General features: G+C 33.6%; 3 protein-coding genes across 3 annotated transcripts; 1 reads left to right on the top strand and 2 right to left on the bottom strand.

Annotated features, from left to right (window-relative positions):
* The first annotated feature begins 1,505 nt into the window (after positions 1–1,505).
* Positions 1,506–3,606, top strand: LOC143546234 (pentatricopeptide repeat-containing protein At1g43980, mitochondrial-like). Its single transcript, XM_077037939.1, has one exon. The coding sequence runs from the start codon at positions 1,589–1,591 to the stop codon at positions 3,437–3,439; it is 1,851 nt and encodes a 616-aa protein (XP_076894054.1). The 5' UTR covers positions 1,506–1,588; the 3' UTR covers positions 3,440–3,606.
* An 811-nt stretch (positions 3,607–4,417) lies between these two features.
* LOC143546254 (uncharacterized) lies at positions 4,418–12,236 on the bottom strand. Its single transcript, XM_077037956.1, has 27 exons — positions 12,018–12,236; positions 11,835–11,900; positions 10,957–11,043; positions 10,202–10,258; positions 10,027–10,091; positions 9,767–9,936; positions 9,630–9,691; positions 9,455–9,538; positions 9,221–9,380; positions 9,011–9,126; positions 8,804–8,932; positions 8,302–8,373; positions 8,125–8,220; positions 7,969–8,046; positions 7,747–7,881; positions 7,495–7,671; positions 7,214–7,417; positions 7,015–7,128; positions 6,688–6,935; positions 6,571–6,616; positions 6,244–6,492; positions 5,926–6,156; positions 5,754–5,845; positions 5,447–5,675; positions 4,998–5,354; positions 4,843–4,916; positions 4,418–4,734 (listed from the first exon to the last, which is right to left on the bottom strand). The coding sequence occupies exons 1-27, from the start codon at positions 12,138–12,140 to the stop codon at positions 4,635–4,637; spliced, it is 3,621 nt and encodes a 1,206-aa protein (XP_076894071.1). The 5' UTR covers positions 12,141–12,236; the 3' UTR covers positions 4,418–4,634.
* A 1,245-nt stretch (positions 12,237–13,481) lies between these two features.
* Positions 13,482–16,683, bottom strand: LOC143546233 (peroxisomal nicotinamide adenine dinucleotide carrier-like). The gene is made up of 11 exons (XM_077037938.1): positions 16,449–16,683; positions 16,263–16,352; positions 16,110–16,184; positions 14,879–15,009; positions 14,699–14,753; positions 14,462–14,614; positions 14,313–14,381; positions 14,126–14,233; positions 13,929–13,997; positions 13,806–13,860; positions 13,482–13,726 (listed from the first exon to the last, which is right to left on the bottom strand). The coding sequence occupies exons 1-11, from the start codon at positions 16,527–16,529 to the stop codon at positions 13,536–13,538; spliced, it is 1,077 nt and encodes a 358-aa protein (XP_076894053.1). The 5' UTR covers positions 16,530–16,683; the 3' UTR covers positions 13,482–13,535.
* Between the last annotated feature and the right edge of the window lie 8,271 nt (positions 16,684–24,954).

The following is a 24,954-nucleotide window of genomic DNA, read 5'->3' as shown; positions in this document are numbered from 1 at the left end:
CACAAAACATAAATCATCCATATGATTTGTTTATTACACAAGTACATTTTATTTAGAAACCTCTTTCTAAATAACTCAAGTGTTAATATTCATTTGTTATGATCACATCATATGTAAACGAATATTATCGGTGTTTGTTTAGCTTGTTATTGGGTATGACCCAACTTGGATCATAACGTACTAGCCACATCAACTCTAATATGTGTCTTGGGCAGATCAACTCCAACAACTAGCCAATATGAATGCATCCATGAAAATGTCATCGGCCTCGATGACGATGCTACATCCAACTTTTAGAAGAAAAATTGGATAATTATTAGAGATAATATGAGAAAAATTTTGAGAACGAGAAGTGTGGTAAATAGTAAATATGTTTTGTGAGGTTTTATATTTATTTTTAAATATTCCTTTTAGATATTGATAGTATTAATTTGTCTAATGACCATTTTTCATGATCCACACAACATATCCTCCTCTCATGAGCGTGATCAGTGATTGACCCAAAAATCATTTTTATAAGGTGAGAAATTTTACAGAGTTAGTTGTCTAGCACTAAATATAAAGAAATTTTGGTTGGTTCAGGTCACGTAATTAATAGCTAAATGAACTTAATATAATAATAGTTTCTTTTCTTAACAACATTTTGACCTCGGGTATGTCATTAGTCCTATCAATCACTAATACCCGAGTTCGAGTTAAGTGACAGAATTCCAGTTGTCCATTACTAGTATGACACTTCAAAATTCAAATCCTAAACCATCCCTCCCATTATCATCAGACCTGAGCCTTGATGGGTCACGAATCATTATGTATGGTCTAAAAGCTTAAATTAGTTTGTTAGTATGAAGACTATCAACATGTCGACCGTTTATGAGTTAGTTCAAAATTAATCCATCTAGCTGATTTACTACATGATGATTATTATGGTTTACTTTTCTAATTATAATATGATCAACGTTTTAAAAACCGGTATTTTACTTGTATCGGATTATGCTAAAAAATGGTACAACTGGTTGAACTGGGTTATACTGAAAGGTTCAACCGGTTGAATAGTTTACCTTATAATTTCTTATAAATGTAACTTCAATCCATAATAACCCAAAACTAAATGAATCCTATAACAAAATATTCAAAAGTTAATCCATATTATATATTAAAAATATAATGCATAAGCAGTCAATTTTAAAAAAAAAATAGTCCTAAAGTTTACACGTTTAAATGTTATTGTTGGGTTTAAAGTAATTTTAAAAAAACATGGGCCACATATATAAAAAATTATCGGGCTTAAAACCAGTATTTTAGACAAAAACCGCCGATACGATGTTCTAGCAAACCGGTCAAAAATACCGTACTCAAAATACCGGCTTACTACGTGAAATCCGGTTTAACCAGACGGTTTGAACCAGTTTTTAAAACACTAAATATGATTATTATGATAATGTCTTAGTCATCAATTCAGGGTTAAATCCAGGGTTAATGTAACGAGTCTGAATCAATTTTCTATGCCTACCTTCAAAAGCCATATATATGTTCCTTAAAACCGGCAAATGCAAATGCAACGACGTGACGCCATGAAAGACGAAAGAGTATGGTCTTCTTCTCAACCCTCTTAAACCATTGTCTCTCGTTAAACTCTCTGAAACTCATTCACGCCCAACTCATCAAGCTCAGTCTCTGCAACACCAACACCTTTTTAGGCAACCGTTGTCTCGATCTTTACTCAAAATTCGGAACAATCAAAGACACCCTTCAAGCATTCCACGACATACGTCACAAAAACGTGTTTTCTTGGAACATTTACATGCGGGTATTTGTCGATTTTGGCGATATCAAGAGTGCACGCCAAGTGTTCGATGAAATGCCTGAACGAGATGTTGTGAGCTGGAACGAGATCATTTCTGGGTATTGTTCCACTGGGTTTGTGTATCATGCATTCAGTTTGTTTACTGAAATGGTTGCCTCTGGAGTGACACCCAGTGGACACACGTATTCGATCGTTTTGTCGTTCGTCCCGTCTGTTTGTCACGGTATGCAAATTCATTCTAGTTTGATAACTAAAGGTGTGAAATTTTCTTCAGTTATTATTGGGAACTCATTGATTGATATGTATTGTAAGCATGGGTGTATAGATTATGCTTTCGGTGTGTTTCTTGATATGGAAGATATAGATGTCGTTTCATGGAATTCGCTAATCGCGGGCTTTAGTAAAACGGGTCATAAAGAACTTGCTTATAGCCAGTTTTGTACAATGAGAAGAACATATTATTCACCCGATGCATATACAGTATCTTCAGTATTAACCGCGTGTTCTGGTGTTCAAGATTTAATAAAGGGTAGACAAATTTTATGTCTTTCAGTAAAATCAGGCTTTCTTTCAAACACAATTGTTTCCAGTGCTGCAATCAACATGTTCTCGAAATGTGAAAGTATAAAAGATTCGGTAACCCTTTTCGATAATCTTGGTTTATGGGATTCAGCTGTTTGCAATTCAATGATTTCAAGCTTCACTAACCATCAACTCGAGGAGAATGCGATGCGGGTTTTTGTTATTTCGGTTTCCAAAAACATAAAACCAACCGAGTTCACACTCAGCTGTTTGCTTAGCTCTGCATCGGTCTTTCTGCCAGCTGTGCAGGGGACACAGTTGCATTGTTTGGTTGTGAAGTTAGGGTTTGAATGGGATCCCGTTGTTTCAAGCTCGCTTATTGATATGTATAGTAAATGTGGATTGTGTGATGCTGCAAAGATTATCTTTGATCGAATGGATATTAAAGATTTAGTTTCTTGGAATTCAATGATTTTAGGTTTGACTTTTAATGGTAAAACGGAGGAGTGCATTGATCTTTTTCGGGAATTAGTCAAAACAGGGTTATCACCGGATGAAGTAACCCTAAATGGGGTTTTATTAGCTTGTGTTTATGGTCGTTTGATCGATAAAGGGTTGACTTTATTTCGGTCAATGGAGAGTAAATACGGGGTCAAACCAACCGATACGCATTTGACCTTCATTGTGGAGATGATGATGTGTGCAGGAGAAGTTAATGAAGCAATGAAGATGATAACGACATTGAGTCCTAACAGGATGAACGGTGTTTTATGTAAGTTGGTTCTCGGTTATTATGGGGTAGAAGGAGACTTGGAGTTGACCGAACGGGCGGCTGAGAGGTTGGCCAAACTGGAACCGATGTCTTTGTTCCCGTATATGGTGTTGGTTAAAGCGTATGAAGCGAGGGGAAGATGGGAGAGCGTGGCTCGGGTGAAGAAAGTTATGAAAGATAGGAATATTAGGAAAGTGGTAGGATGTAGTTGGATTGGTTTAGATGGTGGTTATGGTATGGTTGTTTTTAAGGAAAATGAAGTTGTTCATCATGGTGGGGAAGATGTGTACTCAACATTGAGATTATTAATGCAAGATGTAGAAGATGAAAGTTATAAATGATAACTATATATAATTAAAATTAAGTTGGATGGAGGTTGTAAAGAAATCAAGATCTTGGGTGGACTATGAAAGTGAAAATTCAATTTATTTATTTATAATTATGTAAAATTCTTTTTATAGTACAAAATAGAACAAATCAAGATTAGTAAAAGAACCCTAAAATCTAGAGTTGTATTCTATTTTTAACCCTGTTGTACCATATAATACCATTCTAGCAAAGAAGAGATTAGGGATTTAATAGAGTTTAGCCCGGAATGACAAAATTTTCTGCTTCGACTCGTGTGGTGCTTTTAGTTGTTTGAGAGCAGTATTCTACCCCGGTTATTGATAATGATATGAGTTACTGGTTTTGTCCTGTCTAGGTATGCAGTAGCAGGTGCTGTTCAACATAATTTGAGAATATATGATATTTGAACAATTGGCATGTCACACTAAGCCCGTTTAAGCACAATTTTGAACATAGCTTTTATGATTTTAAGCTCGAGTTTGAATATAAATATTTTAACTATGCATATGCACGCACGTGCACACACACAGATATACATGCATATAACATAATATGTATTGTCATAGACATATACTGTAACTTAATTACCATGGCGAGATCCAACGCATAATATTTAGCCTTCCATTAGCCTAGGATGTATACAAAAGTGATAAATGAAAGAAAACCAACTTTCAAGATTCTTTAAACTTTTATGCATGTAAATGATCACTATGAGACTTCTCACACATGATTGAAACTTTTATTCATAAATTGGAAATTTTACAAGGAACAAATTTTATACTAGGTCGCTACAAAAACCCACTAGTATTCGCATTTGTAATCTCAGTTTGATTCAAGTTTAATCGTCAAGTGATAAACAGCATCCAGAATCATATATTAAGCAAGACAAACTAACTAGTATCAGTAACGGTACCATTATAACGTTTTTCATCGTATGAAACGTTACAAAAACCATCATACAAACTTCGAAAGTATTTAACATACACATTTGATGTTTCGTGACATCCCAACCCGCCTTATCCATTCATTTTATCGCTTTGACTTTTAAAGGTCATCCCTTTAGTCCTTTATCATCAAATATGGAGCTTAAGAAAATTGCAAAATCTTCATTTTCTATCCTTGGTTACATGACTAGTTTAACAAAAATGGCTAAAATTAAATCCTGCTTCAACTTGGCATCTGAAAGAACTAGTAAGTCTTTTTTCGCACGGTTTTCTTCGTTACTGGGACCCACGTCGATGCACTGGGTCCCTGAGCTCCTGCATTGCTTTGGTACATGTCTTTCAATCTGCACACCATCAAATTATCATGATTCTTTATAAATAGTCATGCCTTTAATATTTTATGCAACAAATGCAAGTTTCAAAAATAAACAAATAAAAGGATTTCCAGTTACCTTGGCATGCTGATGAATAATGCAATAACCGATACTCCAATAATAAGCGGATACACAGGTGCCGGAGTCAATTCCTAAAAGTGATTCGATGGTTAAACAAAAAGTCAAAGTCAACATGGTCAAAGTTACACCCACATGGTCAAAGAACAACAAACCTGTTTATGGTGATCATCTTCAAATTTGAATGTCAAGGGACCCACATGAACTTGGGTATTCTTCTCCAAATCAACCTCGATCACTTCCGATTCAAATCTGAGGGTACGCGGTGTTAGTGTTGACCGCAGCTGCAGCAGATGCTTGCCCCTTGGCAAACCCTTCACCTGGAAGAAGTTTGAAATTGACAAAGGTAACAACGACTCGATACTGGACAGATCACTAGCCGATCTAATTTCCAACTTTAGGTGTTCATAAACCTCCTTATTTCCACTTCCTTGAACCGTTCCAGTTAATAACGTTATTTCCGGTTGCTCAAATACCAAAAAGTCTAATCCCTTGATGTCTTCATATCCAACCTTCACAAATCACAAATTTTGTCAAATTCAATTTATTATTATTTAATAATTATAATTAAGGTATGTAACTAGGTATAAGTTGTGTAACTCACGTTGACTTCAACAGATTCTGGGGAAGCACGTTCGATGTTAGACGTACCAAACCCGTTTAATTTTGCTATTTTAATCGTGTAAGTTGTATCGGGGTGAAGTCCACGTAGGCGGTAATTTCCTAACGAATCTGTGACGGTTTCCTCGTAATAACCTTTTGAGTCAGAACGGGCCTCGACTGAAACACCTTCCTTTGGTAGACCCGATAACAGAGTAACCACACCCATTGCGCTAAAAATATACACCGTTTAATTAAATAGCAAAGTAAAAAAAATACAAAATGAATGGAAATAAACAATAAAGGGATACCTGTAAGCAACACGTGTGGCGTGGAATATGACTTTTGTTGACTCCCCGGACCCGAGTTCAACTGCTTGTGCGGATGGTGAGAAAGCGTACTCCTATTAGTTTTACAAAAATAATTAGTAATTAAAATCATAAAATAAAAGTGAGATTTACACGAAATATAAAGATGAAGTACCTTTAAAAGAGGACGGAGATAAAAACTTCCGGGAAATAAGTTATCAAACACGAAAGTTCCACCAGCAGCAGATATCGAGTTATTTCTATAACCGTCTTCCCCGCTTAACGATAATAATACCGAGGGGAATAAATCACTGGAATCTTCTTTAGAATGTATATGCACCGAGATTTGACCGAGCTTTTGACACGAAAAGGAATTCGATCCGATTTTCTTTACATGATAACTGGGCTATTATTGCACAAAACAAAATAAATAAAAAATTACAAAAGCCATTAAATTGTTGTATTTTTAAAGTAGCAGGTTAAAACTTCAAACCTTTGAAGCTTGGGTATGGTAAGTGATGTCATCATAAAGGGGCCCACCAATGAATGACCCATCTGCGTTTGTAGTTGTTTCAAAGGCCAATTCATTTTTCTTGATTTGACCATTTTGACTATCTCCAGAAGCTATGATTCTGATAGTAACATCGGGAAGTGGAGGTGAAACCGATCCTTCAATGTACAATCCGAGTCGTCCAGAAAACAGAGGAACCGAAGCTTGACAGCCATCTTGTGCCATTTTGACCTAATTAAAACAGTAATAACTGGAAATGTTGACCGAAAGATTATTAATGATAATTATAATACATCAAGAATCGTTTACCTGATGTTGTCTAGGATAAAACAAAATCTTTTTCTCGTTTTCACTCCTGCAACAGTTTAGTATTAAAGAATATTAATATCAAATTAAAAAAAATAACATGTAATTTTGAAGATTTACCGAATATCCCAAGGCGCAAATGTAAGTTTTTCTCCAGGATTTGCCCATACTTCATACTTATAAAGAGCTGTATTTGAGTGTTCGTTTTCATTAACATATTTTGCAGTAGTGCCATCGATAGCGGTTCCTTCATCATTCAAAATGTCAACTACTAGATTTTTAGGTAGCTGGTCAACACCATTTTGTGAGGTCAACTCAGCTTTAATTTCTCCTTGGAGGAGATACTTCTCTCCTTTCAGATAAATAGGCTAAAAAGATTAAACAAATAAAGGAAAATATGAGAAATTATGCAAAAAAAATTTAAAAAAATAATAATAAACGACGTACCGAAGTATTAGCAGTGTCGATTTTCACAGGTGAGGTTCCAAAAAGTATACACGAGTTTATGAAGTGAAGTTCGTGCACTCCGGGTGATTCAATGCATATGCGCTGCGAACCTTTCTGTAATTAACATTAAACAACAGAATAAATACAATGAAAGCAAGGTCAAAGAACAGTGTTGACTTTAATGTGTGCTCTAAAATACCTTAATTTTCAGATCCACACGGGACCCATCTGATTGATGCAGATACGCATCTACCTTGTGAGTGGAAACTAAGTTAACCCAATAACCTTTCTGAACAAAGCTAATCCCGTTAACATCTTCTATTCCAACATTAAGAAGAACCGAGCTTTGTTCCCAACACCAGTTATCTTCTCCGGATTTAGCTTCTTTAGAAACGTGCTTGATCTATATAAAACATCATAATTTGTGTATAATAAAACTAATTCTAGAGAAAAAAAAGCTACAAAAACTGAATGCAATACCTGAAGCTTATATTTTCCCGGTACGACATTTTGAAATAAAAATTCACTACTTTGACCAGTCAAGCCAACTGTCTGTCTTTCTTCATTGCTTTTAGCATCCAATTTTACAAGATCAACAAAAACAGATGAGTCACATTTTTCTTTGCAAGTAACCGAGCCGCCTACATTAACTTGTGCCTGAAATTTTAGAACTGGATGATAAGGATTCTAATTTGCTGAGTTGGATTATTGATACTTTGGAGATATAATTACCTGATAAAATTTCAGTGACAGCAATGGACCATTGACATTGACATTGACATCAATATGTTGTGGCGAGAATAGAAGATGCGGGGCAGTTTCAGGTGCGGCTGCAATAGCCGATAACCGGTAGTCGCCAGGTGGAACCTGTAGCAAATCGAGTCCACTTAAGTGATTCCAAATCATGTCACTGTAACATTATAATACTTTTTAACTGAAGATTATGTGAAGTACCTCAAAGCAGAAATAGCCATTATCATCAGTTTGTTTCATTTGTGGCTTAACGTTATCTGGTCCATGAGTCAGAGCCACCTTGAAAAACGTATAATGTGTTAGTACACAAAAAATATATAGGTATATGTAAGTAATGAAAAAGAATGTTGGAAACACTTTTGCTTTGTAACCAGAATCAACTGTATGCACTGAGCCACAAACATCATAAGACACTGCTTTGATATCAGCAACCGATGCCATATTTGGTAAAACCTGAAAAAAAAAGGTAGCATTAAAGGTGAGCTAACACACAAAAAATTTGTCACATGTGCTTCAGTTTTGTGGTCCACTTGCCATGAAGTTGGTCAATTTGTCAAACTTGTAGTGCTCCTTTTTCGCTTCAATCAGATACTGTTTAGATGTAACCTGTTAGAGAGCACAAAGAGTAAACATCAGAAAAAGAAGATGCAAAATAGAGCTTCAACTCTTCAAGCAAAATAATCATTCTTTATAGAATAAAAATACCAGTCACAAATATAAAGTATATATAATAACTATTTAAAAATATAATATAACAAAGAGAAAATCCTTTAACACCAACTTGACAATATCAACCAACAATTTAACATGAAGTAAGGCCAGGCCATCCATATATATGAATTCTTGTACAGTGTACATATAGGGCTTAACCTTGTCAGCATAATATACAGACATATTATATATATATGCATACATAATGTATGTGTGTGTATGCAATATGCATATGTAACCTTGTCAGCATAATATACAAACATATATAATTATATATGGTGTATGCAATATGCATATGTATACCATTTGCAATTTCTGAACTCACCTGATCAAGCTTATAATATCCTTGTTTATCAGTGACAGACCTCTCAACACCATCCACCACAATTTTTACACCATCGACTCCTTTGCCTTCAGAATCAACAACACGACCTCCAACAGAAAAACCAGTAACCTGCCAATTTCAGCAATGCACACATTAGTTTATCTGAATTAAAGAATTAAACCTAGCAATAAACCATAACTGATGTACCTGAAACTTTTCAGAAACGCTTGCATGATCATGTTGAACAGTTACAGTGGCAGAGGGAGGTGAAACATCAAAAACTGTATTTTCACCCTTATAATAAGGTATAAGCTCATAAACACCTGCAAGTGCATCACAAAAACAAAGTGCAAACATATAATTAACCAACATAGAAAACATTTAAACCAATTAATAAAAGTATGAAAATCAAACTACCGCAAGGAATTGACTTGAAAATAAACTTTCCATCAACATCAGATATTGCATGACAAAGTGCAGTTCTATCACCAGACGGGTTACCAGAACCGTGTGGGCAATTGACTTCTTTAACATCATCAGAGTACAGATAAAAGTGAACCCCCAAAATAGGATTTCCCTGTGACAGATATTGTGAGTTAATTTTGCTAAAGTCAAAACCGGTAAACGGTCAAACCACCATGGATGACTTACCTGTGCAACTACCAATCCACGAATATCATAACCAGAGACAAAAAAGACATCATCAACTTGAATATTTCCAAACCCCAATTCAACCTGGCATCATTTTACATAATACTTAAGCAATTGATGGAAGATATATGATAAAAGATTATAGAAAAGACAGGTGCATGTGCATGCATGCAACCTCTGTTGAACCCTTGACTTCAATATTCAAGTCTTCATGGGATGCGCGTAGGGTATATCGTCCTACACCACCAATGTTGTAAAGTTATTATTTTTGCTAGTGGTTTTTCTTATATTCATGATCAAGAAGGTTTTAACCTGGAATAATATTGGTGAAAGAGTAACTTCCAGACACTGATGTTTTCGCAGAAGATACTATATTCCCGTTTGAATCTAAAAGGTCAACTTTTACATTTGATGGACCGCCATTTTTAGATGAACAACTCGGACCACCAACTGCTCCCACAACTTTTCCATTAATAGTGAATCTGCAAAAACAAATGAAGCTGAAATAAGTAAAATACTTTTTTTTAAAGTTGACTTATAGAGATGCATAAAAAAAATAAAGCTAGACTAACCCTGTAAACCGAAAGTTTATATCCTCGTTGCGATTACAGCCAGTATGATCAACAAGCACAGGAACCTAAAAAGGTATAACATCAGAAGTTCATATTGAGCATTTAAAATAGTCCATCGTGTAAAACACATGTCAGAGAATGATTTAAAATATTTCAAAAAATCTGATGTATATACCTGATCTGGATTCCATGACCACCCTTCTGGTCCTTTGACTTTGATAACAAAAGAACCCTACAACAACATTTATCCCCATCTTTTAATATTATAATCTCAGAAGTGAAAGAACTGGAGACTAATACAACTATTGCCGTGTTGATCAAAAAAGCATAATTGCAATAAAGTCTGCAACTTCAAGTTATTCTAATGATATTTTAGCAATAACAGTCCGTTGAAACCATGCAAATGAAGATCATATCAACTAGCCCACTAAATCATCTAGCTATGTAAGAGGAAAACTGCTTTTACTCTTTCCTCCATTTCCGAATAAATACTAGATTATATATACACACATATTGAATTTGAGCCTCTAAAAGTGATTATGTAATTGAAGTAGAAGAAATGTTTGCATCACCCAAACACTTCGTGCTGCAATATGTCAAAAACATATTAATAACAAGAAATTTCAAAATTAACTACAATAGGTGATCTCAAATTTCGGATGGAGGCAGTGTGTACCTCAAACAGATCCATTTAAGCACATTTATGGAAAATGGTAATTCTTAATGGGACAGAAAGCTAAAAGCACTTTGGTATGATATATTTAAGGGTGTTTGTAAACAATCTGGCCAGTGCTTATACAAGCACAACTAAATAAAAACATGTATTTATTAGCTAGATTACTTTAGTTTCTTAGACTTTTGATTGTATTTATTGTAAGGGATACTTCATATGTAACTTAAATAAATTGTTACAAACGTATGTTATCGTACCTTATCATAAACAGGGATGAAGTAGTAACCATTAGGAGCACATTGTGTCCGATCCTTCACCAAGCCATCCAAAGTCTGCAGCTCAACCTACATCAGGTTAAATAACATATCAGTACCCTAGGTTGTTTGGTTCTTTACTACTGATAGGCCTGTAAACGAACACGAACAAGGGCAAAATCGTGTTCTTATTTAATTATAAACGAACACAAACACTTAATAGAACAAATATTTGTGTTCATGTTCGTTCGTTTAAAATCTAAACAAACAGTTCACGAACATAACTGAACAAAGATAAACAGACATATATGAAAAAAAGTAGATGAACACAAGCAAATTAAACATAAATGAACACAAACGAACAAATATAAAATCATTAAGTAGATGACTCATCCAATTAATATTTAACTAATATGTAAATGAACAAAGAAACATGTGTTCATGTTGGTTCGTTTATTAAATAAACAAGCTTCCCGCCGAACGGTTGACTTCATTGTTGGTTTACAGGAGGTCTGACTAACTACTGAAGACATAAAGTTGATTGTATGACATGAGTACATAATAACATATGACATGTAAAAGTTAATCAGCATGTTAGAAAATCCTTTATGGGAAGATTAAACTATTCCTATCATTTTGATTTGATATAACAAATAAACATAATAAGTAAAGTGAATTACATAAGGCTAACCACTAAAATACCACCTCATGATTGATTTGATAGATGAATTTAAAGTTTCAATAAATAAATGAATAATACAATTCATTATTCACATATGTAAAGCAGATTATTATACAAGTTGAGCTACTAATGAATCAAGCAGGTGAAAAAATATAATAAAATTAGACAGTAGTGTAGTGATAGTGAATAATAATAGTACCGTGATATGGGAATAGTCCAATTTGGAATCGGTGGGCTTCCTTGACTTGATCAAAGACGAAGTCGCCTACCAAAGTAAAAATGAATGAAAGAATCAATAACAACAACAACAATACCCAGATCCCTCTTTGTTATCAATCAATAATAATAATAATAATATCCAGATCCCTAAATAAAGACTCACCTCGACGAAACCACCGCAGCCTTGGATCGCATCAGCGGAGACGAGGAGTGTAGCCGTGTCAATTATCGTCAACAGGATGAAAATCAAGAAGAACAAGTTATGATGATGGTGTTTAAGCGCCATTGTTAGCTAGCGCACACCTACCAGTAGTGGTAAATTGGTGATAGATCTTATGAGTGTTGTTAAGTGTTGGATGCTGCAGATTATATTTTATTATTATTATTTGATTCACAGTCGCTCAGTGGGAGTGTGTGGGCTTGGCCCATTTGAGCAATTCGATTATTTATAGACTGAGGTGCACAAAAACCCGAACTCGGAACGGACCGATAAAAGTATCCAGAACCGGTTTTTTTATGCTCGGATTTTAATACCGGAACCCGTACCCGACCCTACCCATAGGGTACGGATAGGGTATGCATTTCAGTATCAAAACTCGTACCCGGAAACGGATCCGATTTGTACCCGGTAATACCCGAACCAGTTCCATACCCAAACGGGGGTTTACAAAAACCCAGAACCGGGTTTTTCAAATACCTGATATTACCCGAAAAATAACCGGAAAAATAATCCTAACATGTGCAACCCATTAAAAAATCCAATATATATCCGAAAAATACCCAAAAAAAAAAGTTAGAAAAACCCCGAAAATAGGGTTTTATCAATACCCGGAAATAGGGTATTCAAACACCCAGTTTTAGAATACCCGACCCGAACCCGATACATAGGGTATGGTTTTTAGAGAATACCCGGACCCGAATCGGTTATTGTCAATACCCGATTTTCCAATACCCGGTCATACCCGAATTCGGTTCCATATCCGAACCCGGGTATTTGAAAAACCTGATTTGTGCACCTCTATTTATAGATAGGGATGGAAAAAGAGGTGCACAAAAGAACCGGTTTGTATCCGGTTACTAACCGGTCCAATCCTAACCAGTTACTAGCTGATCCTAACCGCCGGTTAGTAACCGGTTTATATTATTGATTCCAAAACCGGTTAGCCGATTTTTTTTATTATTATTTTATTAAAGTTCGGGTTTTTTCCGGTTATTAACCAGTCCGGTCTAATCGGTCAAAACCGTTTCTCTAACTAGTCAAAACTGGTTACTACCCGACCAAAAAAACCGGTATGACCGGTTAATTCCCGGCAAAAAAACCGGTTAGCGTATTAACGGATTAAAAGAATGATGAAACGCCAACCTCTTTCTTGCTAGATCGGGTTTTTATTGAAAACACATAGCCCAATTGTTTCTTAGGTCTTTCTTTTAGCTTTTATCCTAACATACGTTTCGAAACTATAGATTTAACAAATACATTTTAAATTAATTTCCATATATAGTATGCTATTCATCTATATGAATCTTTTCTTTTGATTTTAATATGAGTAAAGTTAGTAAATTTATTACAGATTTGTTTGAAAAATTATATATATACATGTTAAGGATACCAAACACTCAGACACAGTTTAAGGATATCAAAAGATGGGCCTTTTCTATAAAATGTACAATATGTGGTATGCTAATTTGACATTTTTAATAACATCTTTTGGCTCTTCTTTGCTAACATTCCAAAAAACTTAACCAACTCCTCCTTGATCATGAAAAGTACAGAGGCTGCAAATACACTCTGCACTATCTTAGTGCTCATTCCTTTGTAGAAGCTTGATATTCCTTCATAATGAATCATCTTCACAATTGCATCCAATGTACCTTCAATGCAAATGTAAATGAATATTAATAATTGTCACCCTTCTAGTCTTCTAGATGAAATATAAGTAACTTTATATACCTGAATATCTTAACGAATTGTTTGTACTGATTTCTTGCTTAGCTTGAAGTCTTGACTGTAAGTATTCAAAAAATAATTTTAAAAAATGAAATTTTAAATTATAGTTTGAATTATGATATTTACCTTTACAACTAACAAAGGGTATGTTGTCACAGTTGCTCCAAGTTTAGCAATGGCACCAACTACAAATACCTTGAAACAGTATTAACAAAATTAACATCAAACACGATGGTTACAACCATTTCGTGTCGAAACAGGTTGAGTTGGCCCAAATTGACCAAATGCTGAGAAATGTAAGTTACACAAGATTCTTGTGTTACCTCCAAAGCAGAAATTTTATTTGAACTTTGCTTCTTTTCCGCACGTTTAGATATCAAGTACTTCAAAGATGTCTCGTATATCATGAACTGAATCGATGGATTGCACACCTGTGACGTCATTTTCATCGATTTTAATATAAGTTTTGTAACAGTATTCATGTGCTTTCAAGGAATAATTATTAATAACCATGATTAAAGTAGGAACAAGGCCCTTCCAAAATCCACGTATTCCAGCTTCGTTATAAACCTCGTGAGCCTGTAAATACAATAAACATTCATTAATAAACACCACCATTACACGATACAAAAGAACATGAGTATAATAGTAGTGTTTACCGCGTGCAGTGTTCCATACGGATTAGGTTTCACTGAGTCGAGTTCACACAACTTATCGTGTAAAGAAGAGCCAACCAGATTGCTTTCAGAACACTCTCTTAACAAAGCTTCTTTCTTTGCTTCTAGAATCTTTTGTTCTGCTTGAGTGTGTGTCTAAATAACAGAAGTATACAAGGAAATGAACAAATGCTTCTAAATACTGAATCACAAAATTTGAGTAAGTTGTTCTTAGAGTACCTGCATACGTGTCACAAGCACCCATATTGGATTTGTAAACAGTACATTCAGTGACCTGAAAGCAAAGAGTTAGCAGTAATCAAGATACAATACAAACAAAATCAATTGCACATAATGATGTATTGCTTTACTAATTCAATAACGGATCAAAATTCTCCTAAAAAGTGTGGTATCACGTACCCGGCTAAAGCAGCCACAACAAGCCAAGATAACATACCAACTGTACCATCTCCATGACCCTTTCTTTTATTAGAAGCTGCAATTGATTCAGCTTTATTTTTGAAAACCTGGTAAAAATAATAATAAATTCCCTGCCAGAAGCAAAAGAAGATCATTATGTACTAATACCAATTGAATCACAATAAAAACTCATCTTAACAGTACAACATGTTATTAGCTTATTGTTATTAGGTAGTTACAGTAGTTAGCCAAGTGGTTGAATAGCTAGTTCATTAGTTAGATGTATGAACTATAAATACCTAGGTAGATTTGTAACAACTTGGAAATTATCATCACAACTTTCACATTAAATATATTCTTCTCTTATTCTTCTTAGATTGGATTTGCAATAACTAGGGGTGTAAACAAGCCGAGCTAGAGCTCAGTGGCAGATAGAAGTGAAAGCCAGGGGGTATAGACCCCCACTCACACCATCCCATGTAATGCAAAACTAGATGTTTTTTCCTAAAAAAATGGCTAAGGCACATATCTCATTTTAATTCATGTTCCCTTCAATATAAAATTACATTATCAATTCGCTAATATCTTAGCATTAATATGTATTGTTGTTTTCTTCTTAGTTTATTTAGTTCTTAACATTTATATTTTGTTGTCGTTTCTAAATAATCAATCTCAAATTTTTTCTTCTATTCTTGGACCTTAATTGCTATCTCGGTGTTTTATTATTTTAGTATGGTTGCTTGATATAATTAGTGGAATTCCTTAAGTCTTATGATAGTGCATAACTGTAATAGTTTCATTCAGTCAGACGAAATCTATTTTAAACTATTCGGAGTAAAGGTATTAGTAACTGGCCAATGCCAAATGGAAAGATTTTATGTCGTCTTTAGAATTTAGCTAAAATACATTATCATTTTTTGACTTGTTTTTACCGACCTATTTTTACATAATTGGCATGTTCTGGGCAACCCATTCTTTACCCCCACTGACGAAAAATCCTGAATCCGCCACTGCTAGAGCTCGTGAGACATTTTCAAGCTTGAGTTCCACTTGGGCCCGGCTCAGTTATTATTTAGTAATTGATCTATATGCATTCTTAATTATATATTTTCTTAGTCAAAGCTCGGGTATGCAGTGTGAAAGTAATACATAGAAGCTCAAATAAATAGTTAAAACTTAAAAATACACAAAGCTCGTTAAGGTTTCACTACAAATAGCCTAAGGATGAAACCTGTGATGCAGCAGTTCCAAGCAGAGATGGCTTAAGGCCGCTGTATAATCCTCCAATTCCTTCGCTTCGTATAACCTGTTGTTATCCAATCACATAATAATAATAATAATAATAATAATAATAATAATAATAATAATGTTAAGATAAAGGAACCTGGAGTAATTGAACAAGTGTACCGCCGTGGGATGAACTCTTGGAGTGAGATTTCTTGGCGATTCTCTCCGTCTGTTGGCGCGTGTTGACCTTCATATATATCATACAAATTGTTTGTTAGTTTGAGGAATATACTATAATATAATATAATATAATATTATATTATAGAGTTGAAGAAATTGGTACCGATTGGAGAGGATATGTAATTATTTGAGCAATGATACCTCCGCCAGCTCCCGCCAGCCCGTTCAGAACGGCGTTAGACATTCCAATTCCGATTCCGATTGCAGTCACAGTTACGGAAGTAAGGAAAGAAAGACTTTGCTCAGGACATGATCAGTATACTCGGAGGATAACGGTAAACGAGTGGTTGGTTGGGGTGTAAATAAATCTCGTAAATTAATAAACAACTTTTGCTATGGTTTTTAGTTTGTTTTTTTTTTAACTTTCTAAGTCAATTATTAAGATTTTAGAATGTTTATTATGCTTGTAGTTATTAATAAACTAGCATGAAACCCGCGTGATGCTGCGGCGGCAACAATTTGTAATGCGATACTTGTTTATGTTAGTTTATTAATCCTCTCGTGATATAGTGTATAATACTTATCCATACATGATCAAGTTATTCTGTAAATAGAGATAAAAATGAGAAAAATGTAAAAAATTTATGGCCATAAAACATACCCCTCAAAAAATTAAAAAAACTGATAACTCAAAATTTAAATAAAAATAAAAAAAAGTAAATAAAAGAAAACAAAAATGTTTCTCCTGAATCATAAATTTATAGTTGTATAAGTTTATGTGATCATTGAGTTGATTTTATACAAAAGGTTTTTTTAATTTTAACATATACCACAACTGAATTAGTATTATGTGTATTTTGGTTGGGCGGATTTTTTAATTTTATAATTCATAATGTAAAATAGAACAAGGGGTGTTTATAAACATTTTGTATGTTTTTATTTGCATATCTAACTTGTATTTTAATGCTTCATTGACTTGTACATTTTAATCTACAAATCTGTTTTAATTTTTTTTATATCGAAACGTCGACAAAATTTAGCACGCCGTAATGGTTGGTTCGGTTCTTTTTAAGAACATTATATATTTAAAAATATAGGCGAAAGTAAAAAAAAAAGTAATTTTGTCAAATTTGTTGATAAAGATGATGGGTAAAATGTGTAAATATTTCTAAATATTACAAAAGTAAACTAAAGTATAAAAATATATATTGTAAGTTTCAAGGGATATATATTGTAAGTTTTAGGGGTATATATTGTAATTATAAAATCACAAATTAGAAGTTACGGGTTAGTTAATTGTGTAAAGACAAAATTATCCTTAGAATCTTAAATTTTAATGCATTGAGTGTTGTACCTTATGCATTATTTATTGGACCTCTTAAAAATTAAGAGGTCCTTGACTCCTCATTTATATACAGTAGAGATTTGATAAATTTGTTTTTATTGTTAACGAAAAACTTGTATAGTATCTAACTCTACTCTTCAAAATCTACATGTTATTATTAGAAGGGGAAATAGGGTGCTCACAACTTGAACCCATTCCAACCCATAACTTTGCGGCATTGATCTCGTATCCGTATCGTCTTGTGAACCCGGGCTCTCTCATCTTAGAGGCGTTCTGAATAGTGTAATGGGAGTTGAACTCTCATTACATGTGTAAGCATACGTTTTATTCAACACAATCTTTAACTTTAATAAGTAGTAATAAAACCTTAGGAGAGAATTATAATTTTTTTATGTGGTTTGTTCATATTTGTTATTTCAGTCCATAAAACTTAAAATTTGATATTTCTGTCCCTAGAGATTCATTTTCGTTGCAGTTTTCGTCCATGGGTTTGTTAAATTCTGCGATTTCAGCCCAAAATATATTAACAAGATGAACGAAAAGTGCAATGAAAATGAAACTATAGAGACGAAAATAATAAATTTTAAAACTTTTAGACTAACACAACAATTTTGAATAAACGATAATGACGAAAACTGAAAACTGTTGTTCTAAAAAAATGTTTTTTAACAACAATGGCTTGAATACTCAAATATCACTTTGGCAAATGGATCATCTGTTTGCTCGAAGAATATAACTTGATGATCCAGTCCATCCATCTAAAAAGAAACCCACACGCTCCAAGCTTCACGATCCAAATTGGGGTGAATGATTTTTGGAGATGACAAACTGAAAATGTGGGATTTGGTTACTCATTTCCCCATAACTAGGCTCAACATCATAACATCAGCTCTTGCTAGGTGAAAAACAAAAAAAGATGTCATAACAAAATAACTACATTTTTTACAATACTATTTTTACTTTGTTAGGTTATAATTAGATTTATTGTACGGAGTTCAAACATAACAAAACGACATTTATGTTGTAATTAATTCCAATCTCACTAGTTTGTTAAGGAATTGTTAAACTCCGTTAGAATCTTTGTTAGCATAGTCAGTTCTTACACTGTAATTAGTTGATAGTTTGGGCTAATGTTGTAATTAGTAAATAATAAAACGACGTGTTGCGTTGTAATAGCAATAATTCGGGGCGGTTGGAACAAGATTTTGGGGGCCTATAAACATAGGCGTTGACTATTGTAAATAATCGTTTCAATACAGATCGATCATATTCATTCTTCCATAAATTCGTTATGCAAATTCGTTATTGTCTAATTCTTGTGCATCCCTTTCCTCCATTTCTTGCTTAAATGAAACTCAGGAACAAAGCATTAGTGGATGGTTCTAAAACTTTAACTCGGTCAAACAATGTAAATCATTGGGGATTTTAACTGTTTAATAAAAACAAAAGTATAATTCTTAAACTGGACTCTCCGAAAAACCGAGTAAGGCAAAACAGTCTCAAATAGGGACGAGCGGATACTGATATCGAAAATACCCATATCGTTTTTCACAAATTCTCAGTACCGACACCAAAATGTTCAATACTGGTATTGAAATGTTCGGATCGGCACCAGTATTGAAAGCAAAATTTTGAAATTACCAGTATTATAATTCATACCGATATAAAAAACTCAATAAGATATTGATTCTATATCGACACTAACAAATCAAATCGGTGCCTGAAAATGCCGCATCATCCTCAAAACCGGTTCAAACGTATAAAATTAACATTTTAAAATTAATAAAAGAATCCGGTTTTATTGGTTTAATCAATTATTTTATACATGCTATTGGAAATGGGAAAAGAAGTGAGATTGTGACATGAGTAGCAAGACTGGCAAAAGAAAACAAAAAGATATTTAACTTTTACACGCCAGCACCCGGCCCCCCTCCCAATCACGTACTGCTGTGCACACTAAACTCTAAAATTTCTGTACGCTTTCTTCCACAACTTTAAAGTTTAGCCCTTTCTTCCTCTCATTCCTAAAATAGTGAGAAAAACTCAAAATAACTCAATATTTTATTTAAATCTGAAAAAAAAAACTTTCAAATCTCGTATGGGATCTTAGATTGTGATTTGATCCGAACTAGGGCCGTCCAAACCGCTCGTTGTTCGTTCAGAAAATGCTCGCTCGTTTTTTCGCTCAATTGAAAACGAACCGCTCTGCTCGGTTCGGTTTGTAAACGAGCCAAGCAACAAGCAAAGGTCTGCTCGGTTCGGTTCAGCTCGAATATTTTTTATTTATCTTATATATAATTATATATGAATAAATATATAAATATATAGACAAAACACATAAATATAAGCTTACAATTATTTTTACTCCTTTAAATTTTTCATATTCCGTCAATTTTATAGTTTTATTTGTTCGCTTCAAGTTTTTAGAATACTATAAGTCTATTTAAATGATCATCATATCGCATTTCAAACTTATTTTTTATAAAAAATTACAATTTATTACACGTTTATCTAAAAACTACTAATTTATTTATAAAATATATTATTTACAACCTTCAAATTTGTTTCTTATTGAAAATTTTAAAATGAAAAATAAATAAATAATGCTTGAAATCGCTTGATGTTCGATCGAAAAATGCTCGATTCGATTTTGGCTCGTTTCGGTTTTCGCTCTGTTCGAATTTCAGCCGTTCGGTTCGGTTTGTAAACGAGCCAAGCAACGAGTAAACCTTCGCTCGATTCGGTTCGGCTCGTGAACAGCCCTAATCCGACCAGATTCAAAACAATTTGAATCTCATCGGTTTCGTCTAAATTTTTGGTAATCCCGTCTTGCCCAGCCAAATTTTAAGAAATCCTTTCTAATTATTTTTAAAGATTTTTTTTGTTATTTTCTTTAACATAATTTTTCTCTCTTCTGGCCTCTCTCTTCTCCATTTCCCTCCATCATCTTCTTCAAAAAAAAATCCTCCAACAATGTAAATCGATTTGGCTCCGGCGACGTTTGAACCGTTTCCGACGAGCACAAGTCGAAGCAAATCGAGCACAAATTGAGTTTGATAAAATCAATTATTTGCCATTACATATGCTACTCCAAATTAGGACAAAAATTCGCGAGCCTATTCTCGTTTTTGTTTTTGTAATTGTATTTATTAATGTTAAAACTGGTGGGTAATGCCTTGGTTTAACTTAACATGACCGATTAAGCATGTGTAGTCTTGACTACCGGATGTAGAATTTGGGCTAGTGGTGTTGTTGACCAATGTTGCACTTTTATGTGATATAGTACTTCGAAGAGAGGTGAACGACTCGAGTTCCTAGTATTTTTTTTCACATGCAAGTAGGGAATGAGAGTTACATTTTTTATTACCTCAACAAAAAAATCATAAAAGCAAATTAAGTGATGATGGAAGCTAGAACATGGGTTTATGACCAAGATTAGGTTCGGATTTAAGAGGGCCTCGGGAGGGTTACGTCATTAGAAAACTAGCGGACTTAATTTTCAATTATTGTGAGGTTGCTGAAAAAAAAAGTTCATTCATAGTTAGGATTATATGCAAATATTTTTTAATTGAGGATTAATTTCAATTAATTTATCAAAGTTATGAATTATTAAAAGCTGATAAGTGTATAATGAAATTGGTTAATTTAAAGTTAAAAATCTTATTATAATGTTATTGAAGTGTGGAAAGCAAATAGTCAAAAGGTGTTACTGAGAAAGTACAAACACTAAAGAAGTGAAAAAAGGTGAGTTGATTGATGCACGTTGAAAACAAAATGTCAAACACTAGCATTTGTTATTGGAACATGGACCTAAGCTATCCTGTTCCTACCAAACCCCACTATTCTTCAAAGTTTGAACCCCACCTGCTCCTCTTTAATAGATTTTTTTCGTATTTATCAAAATAGTGTCCATTGATAAATATTTACTAAAATGGTGTTGTTGGCTAGCTTTTTGTTTCTCACTCCTACTATTATTGGATAACTAAGATGGACCAATGTCATGTCCTTATTTTTTTTTTATTTAAAAAATAATGTGTAAATATTAATCTAAAATTAATACTCCATTTTACAAGCTAGTTGAAAAAATTATCCGGTCAAGCACTGAAATTTTTAATAAACATATATTACTAATGAAATCTATATTTAAAAAAAATTAAGAAGCGACTATTTTTATTACTTTAAGAGCTAAAAGAAAAACTATTTTGCAGAAAAGAAGACAAATATGTATTTAAAAAATTTCCTGTTTGAGCACTGAATTGTTTAATAATTTAATAAGGCCTATATTTAAAAAAACTAGTTTTAATATTTTTTAAGATTTATAAGAAATATAAGTTATTTTGGAAAAAAACAAACAAATAAACATGTATTTAAAGATTCATAAACCAAATCATGAGTTTCAAATTTTTATATATGTATAACATTTTTTTCCAATTCATCGATTTTATTAAGAACTCATCCCCATTGAGCATTGAAATATTTAAAAAACTTTTATTTTTAATAAAACAAATATTTAAAAAAATCAGCCTTTAATATTTTTTATGATTTAAGAAAATAAAAACTATTTTGGAAAAAAGAACAAATAAAATAAATAATTTATTTAAAAAAGTTTATTACCAAAATATGTACTTTTGATTTAAGAAAAAGTTATACGTATGTTAAAATAATGATGTTTCATAATTCGATTAAACTATAACATTTTAGAAAAGAGTGAAGTTTATATAATGAAATGATAAAACACCCTTTGTAGTAAACTATATTAGGTTTTATTTTATATATAAAGATGCAGTATAAATTTAAAAAGAAAAAAAGGAGCAACGCATACTTATAATTTGTAAAAATGTTATATATTTTAGATTGATATTAACACTATATTTTTTAAATAAAAAGAAAATAAAGACATGACATAGGTCCATCTTAGCTATCCAATAAGAGTAGGGGTGAGAAATAAAAAACTAGCCAACAACACCATTTTGGTAAATATTTCTCAATGAACACCATTTTAGTAAATAGTTTTTCCATCAACGCTCTTTTGAGGAAAAACTCCTCTTTAATCTTCACCTCATTTTTTGTTTTTAGTTAAATTTTTAACCTCCCATTTAATTAAGTTTTATACTTTTATTCATATTCATAAGTTTAGTTATTGTTTACACGATATTTGATTGATATATGAAAATATACGTTTGTGTAGTTGTGGCTGCGTGTCGTGTCGTCCTTTCGCCCCCATGACTTTCATTGGATGCATATATAAGGTGGTGTCAAAGGTATTGATTAATAGGCTTAAAAGAGTTATTTGCGATTTAATCTCCGATGAATAATGCACACTTCTAGCAAAACGTATCATTCTTAGGGAGCCTATGACCCTAAATGAAATCGTGTTTTGGTTAAGGAGATCAATGAAGAAGAGTTTAATTTTCAAAGTTGACATAGATAAAGCCTTTGCACTAATTTTCAAAGAAGAGTTTAATTTTCAAAGTTGACATAGTTTAATTTTCAAACCCTCGGGTGGGTAAAAGTAAAATTGCACTAATTTTAACGTTATTTTACTAAACTCGTGAAAATAACGTTAAAAGTGGCAGAAGGTTAATCAGGCATCATGTGGTGGCGTTGATAGCCGAAAGACAATGGTACATGCACCAATCAGCCGGTGTCCCGATGATTGAGTGCTATGTGCCTTATATCCAAGGCTTGACACAAAACTACTATCGAGCCGGGGGTCTCATCGAAAGCAGCCTCTCTATCCCTATGGGGTAGGGGTAAGGCTGTCTACATCTTACCCTCCTCAGACCCTACCATAGCTTGGCTATTGGTGGGATATACTGAGTACGATGATGATGATGACATAGATAAAGCCTTTGACTCTTTAAATTAGAATTTATTGGGCTTGATTTTGGAGCGAATGAATTTCCCGCCACTTTGACGGAATTGATTATTGAGAATTTTGGTGTCAGGTCTGGCCTATTACCGACTCGGGAGTTTAATTGTTGTCGGGGTCTTGGTCAGGGTGATGCGTTCTCCCCGTTATTGTTCATCATAGCAATGGAAGCTCTCTCATGTATAACGAGATGCCTTTGGCAACAATATTAGCCGAGGGTTACAATGCTGATCGGACGGGCCAACGGCATCTCACTTTTTGTACGCGAATGACGTGGTATTTCTAGGACACTACGCCTCAAAACATTAGATTGACTACGGATTTTGTGATAATTTTATTTTGTTTTGGGGCCAAATATAAACATATCGAAAATCTGTTTATTTAGTACGTGTGTGGTTAATTCGAAAAAGGAGGCTGATTGTGGCGATACTACAATATTTAGAAGGTGATCTTCCTTTTACTTATTTGGGACTAACCGTTTGGGCAATATGAACTTAATCATATCGTGGGATCCAGTTATTGACCTTTTAGATAGTGGTTGTCTGTTTGGGAAGCTAAAACGTTACCATTGAGAAGCCAGATAACAATAATTGAATTTGTTTTAAACGCCTTATCGACTTATTATTTTTATTTGTAAAATTTGTTTTAAACGCCTTATCGACTTATTATTTTTATTTGTCAGTTGGGGTTTTAGAAAACTGGATATGCTTAGACGAGCCTTCTTCTAGGGTGGATTGGAGGAGAAAGCTAAGATCAATTAGGTGGCTTGAAGGAAGGTTACCTAGTAAATGTGGAAGAATGGGTTTTGGTTCGTTGGAAGATACAATCCTCGCCATGTAGGCCATATGGTGGTGGCGGTTTAATGGCAAAAAAGACGGGTTATGGTGGAATATTATTTGGTCTTTACATCATTCTTCAAGGTCTTGCCAGTCTATTTTCACGAAATTATCAACTCTAAGCCTTGGAAGCAGGTCGTTAGCATTTCTCCTGATGTGATCAGTGCATTGTTTGGGCATTGTTTGGAATGCGGGTAACACCTTATTCAGGCTAGATTTATAGGGGTAGGGAACGGATCATTTCTCACTCGGTTTCCCACTTTTGTTTGCTCTGGAGGAAGTGAAGACATGCTCGGTAATAGGTCTTTAAATCATAATACAGTATTAAAAAAGCGTGTTTGTTAAAATCTCACTTTCTATATGTTGTTGTAATAGCCTTTTAAGTTTAGGCTTAAAGCTTCTTCACAACTACCGATCTCTAAAGCATCGTCTAGAAAAAAGGGAACAAAGTTACGTAGGAAATAATGCTAATTTATTTAAAAATGCGAACGTAATAAACTATACCAACTACAATACCAATCTACATAAACAATGAATTATAATAACAAAGAAAGGAACCTAAAAACTACAACAAAATAATCAAAATCAAGAACAAAATAATAACAACATATACCAA

This window comes from Bidens hawaiensis, unplaced genomic scaffold (assembly GCF_021521415.1).
Source record: "Bidens hawaiensis isolate Kalapana, Puna unplaced genomic scaffold, B.hawaiensis_p1.1 tig00014295_1, whole genome shotgun sequence".
NCBI lineage: Eukaryota > Viridiplantae > Streptophyta > Magnoliopsida > Asterales > Asteraceae > Bidens > Bidens hawaiensis.
This window is presented reverse-complemented; position numbering and strand designations above follow the sequence as displayed.

Coding starts and splice junctions, on each gene's coding strand:
- LOC143546234 (XM_077037939.1), top strand. CDS start 1,589: ATGGTCTTCTTCTCAACCCTCTTAAACCATTGTCTCTCGTTAAACTCT.
- LOC143546254 (XM_077037956.1), bottom strand. CDS start 12,140: ATGGCGCTTAAACACCATCATCATAACTTGTTCTTCTTGATTTTCATC. Junction 10,259..10,956: donor TCATCCCTGTTTATGATAAG/GTACGATAACAT, acceptor ATGTTGTTGTAG/GGTTCTTTTGTTATCAAAGT. Junction 7,882..7,968: donor ATGGCTATTTCTGCTTTGAG/GTACTTCACATA, acceptor GATTTGCTACAG/GTTCCACCTGGCGACTACCG.
- LOC143546233 (XM_077037938.1), bottom strand. CDS start 16,529: ATGTCTAACGCCGTTCTGAACGGGCTGGCGGGAGCTGGCGGAGGTATC. Junction 16,353..16,448: donor TTACATATCCTCTCCAATCG/GTACCAATTTCT, acceptor ATATATATGAAG/GTCAACACGCGCCAACAGAC. Junction 13,727..13,805: donor CAATTCGTTAAGATATTCAG/GTATATAAAGTT, acceptor TTTGCATTGAAG/GTACATTGGATGCAATTGTG.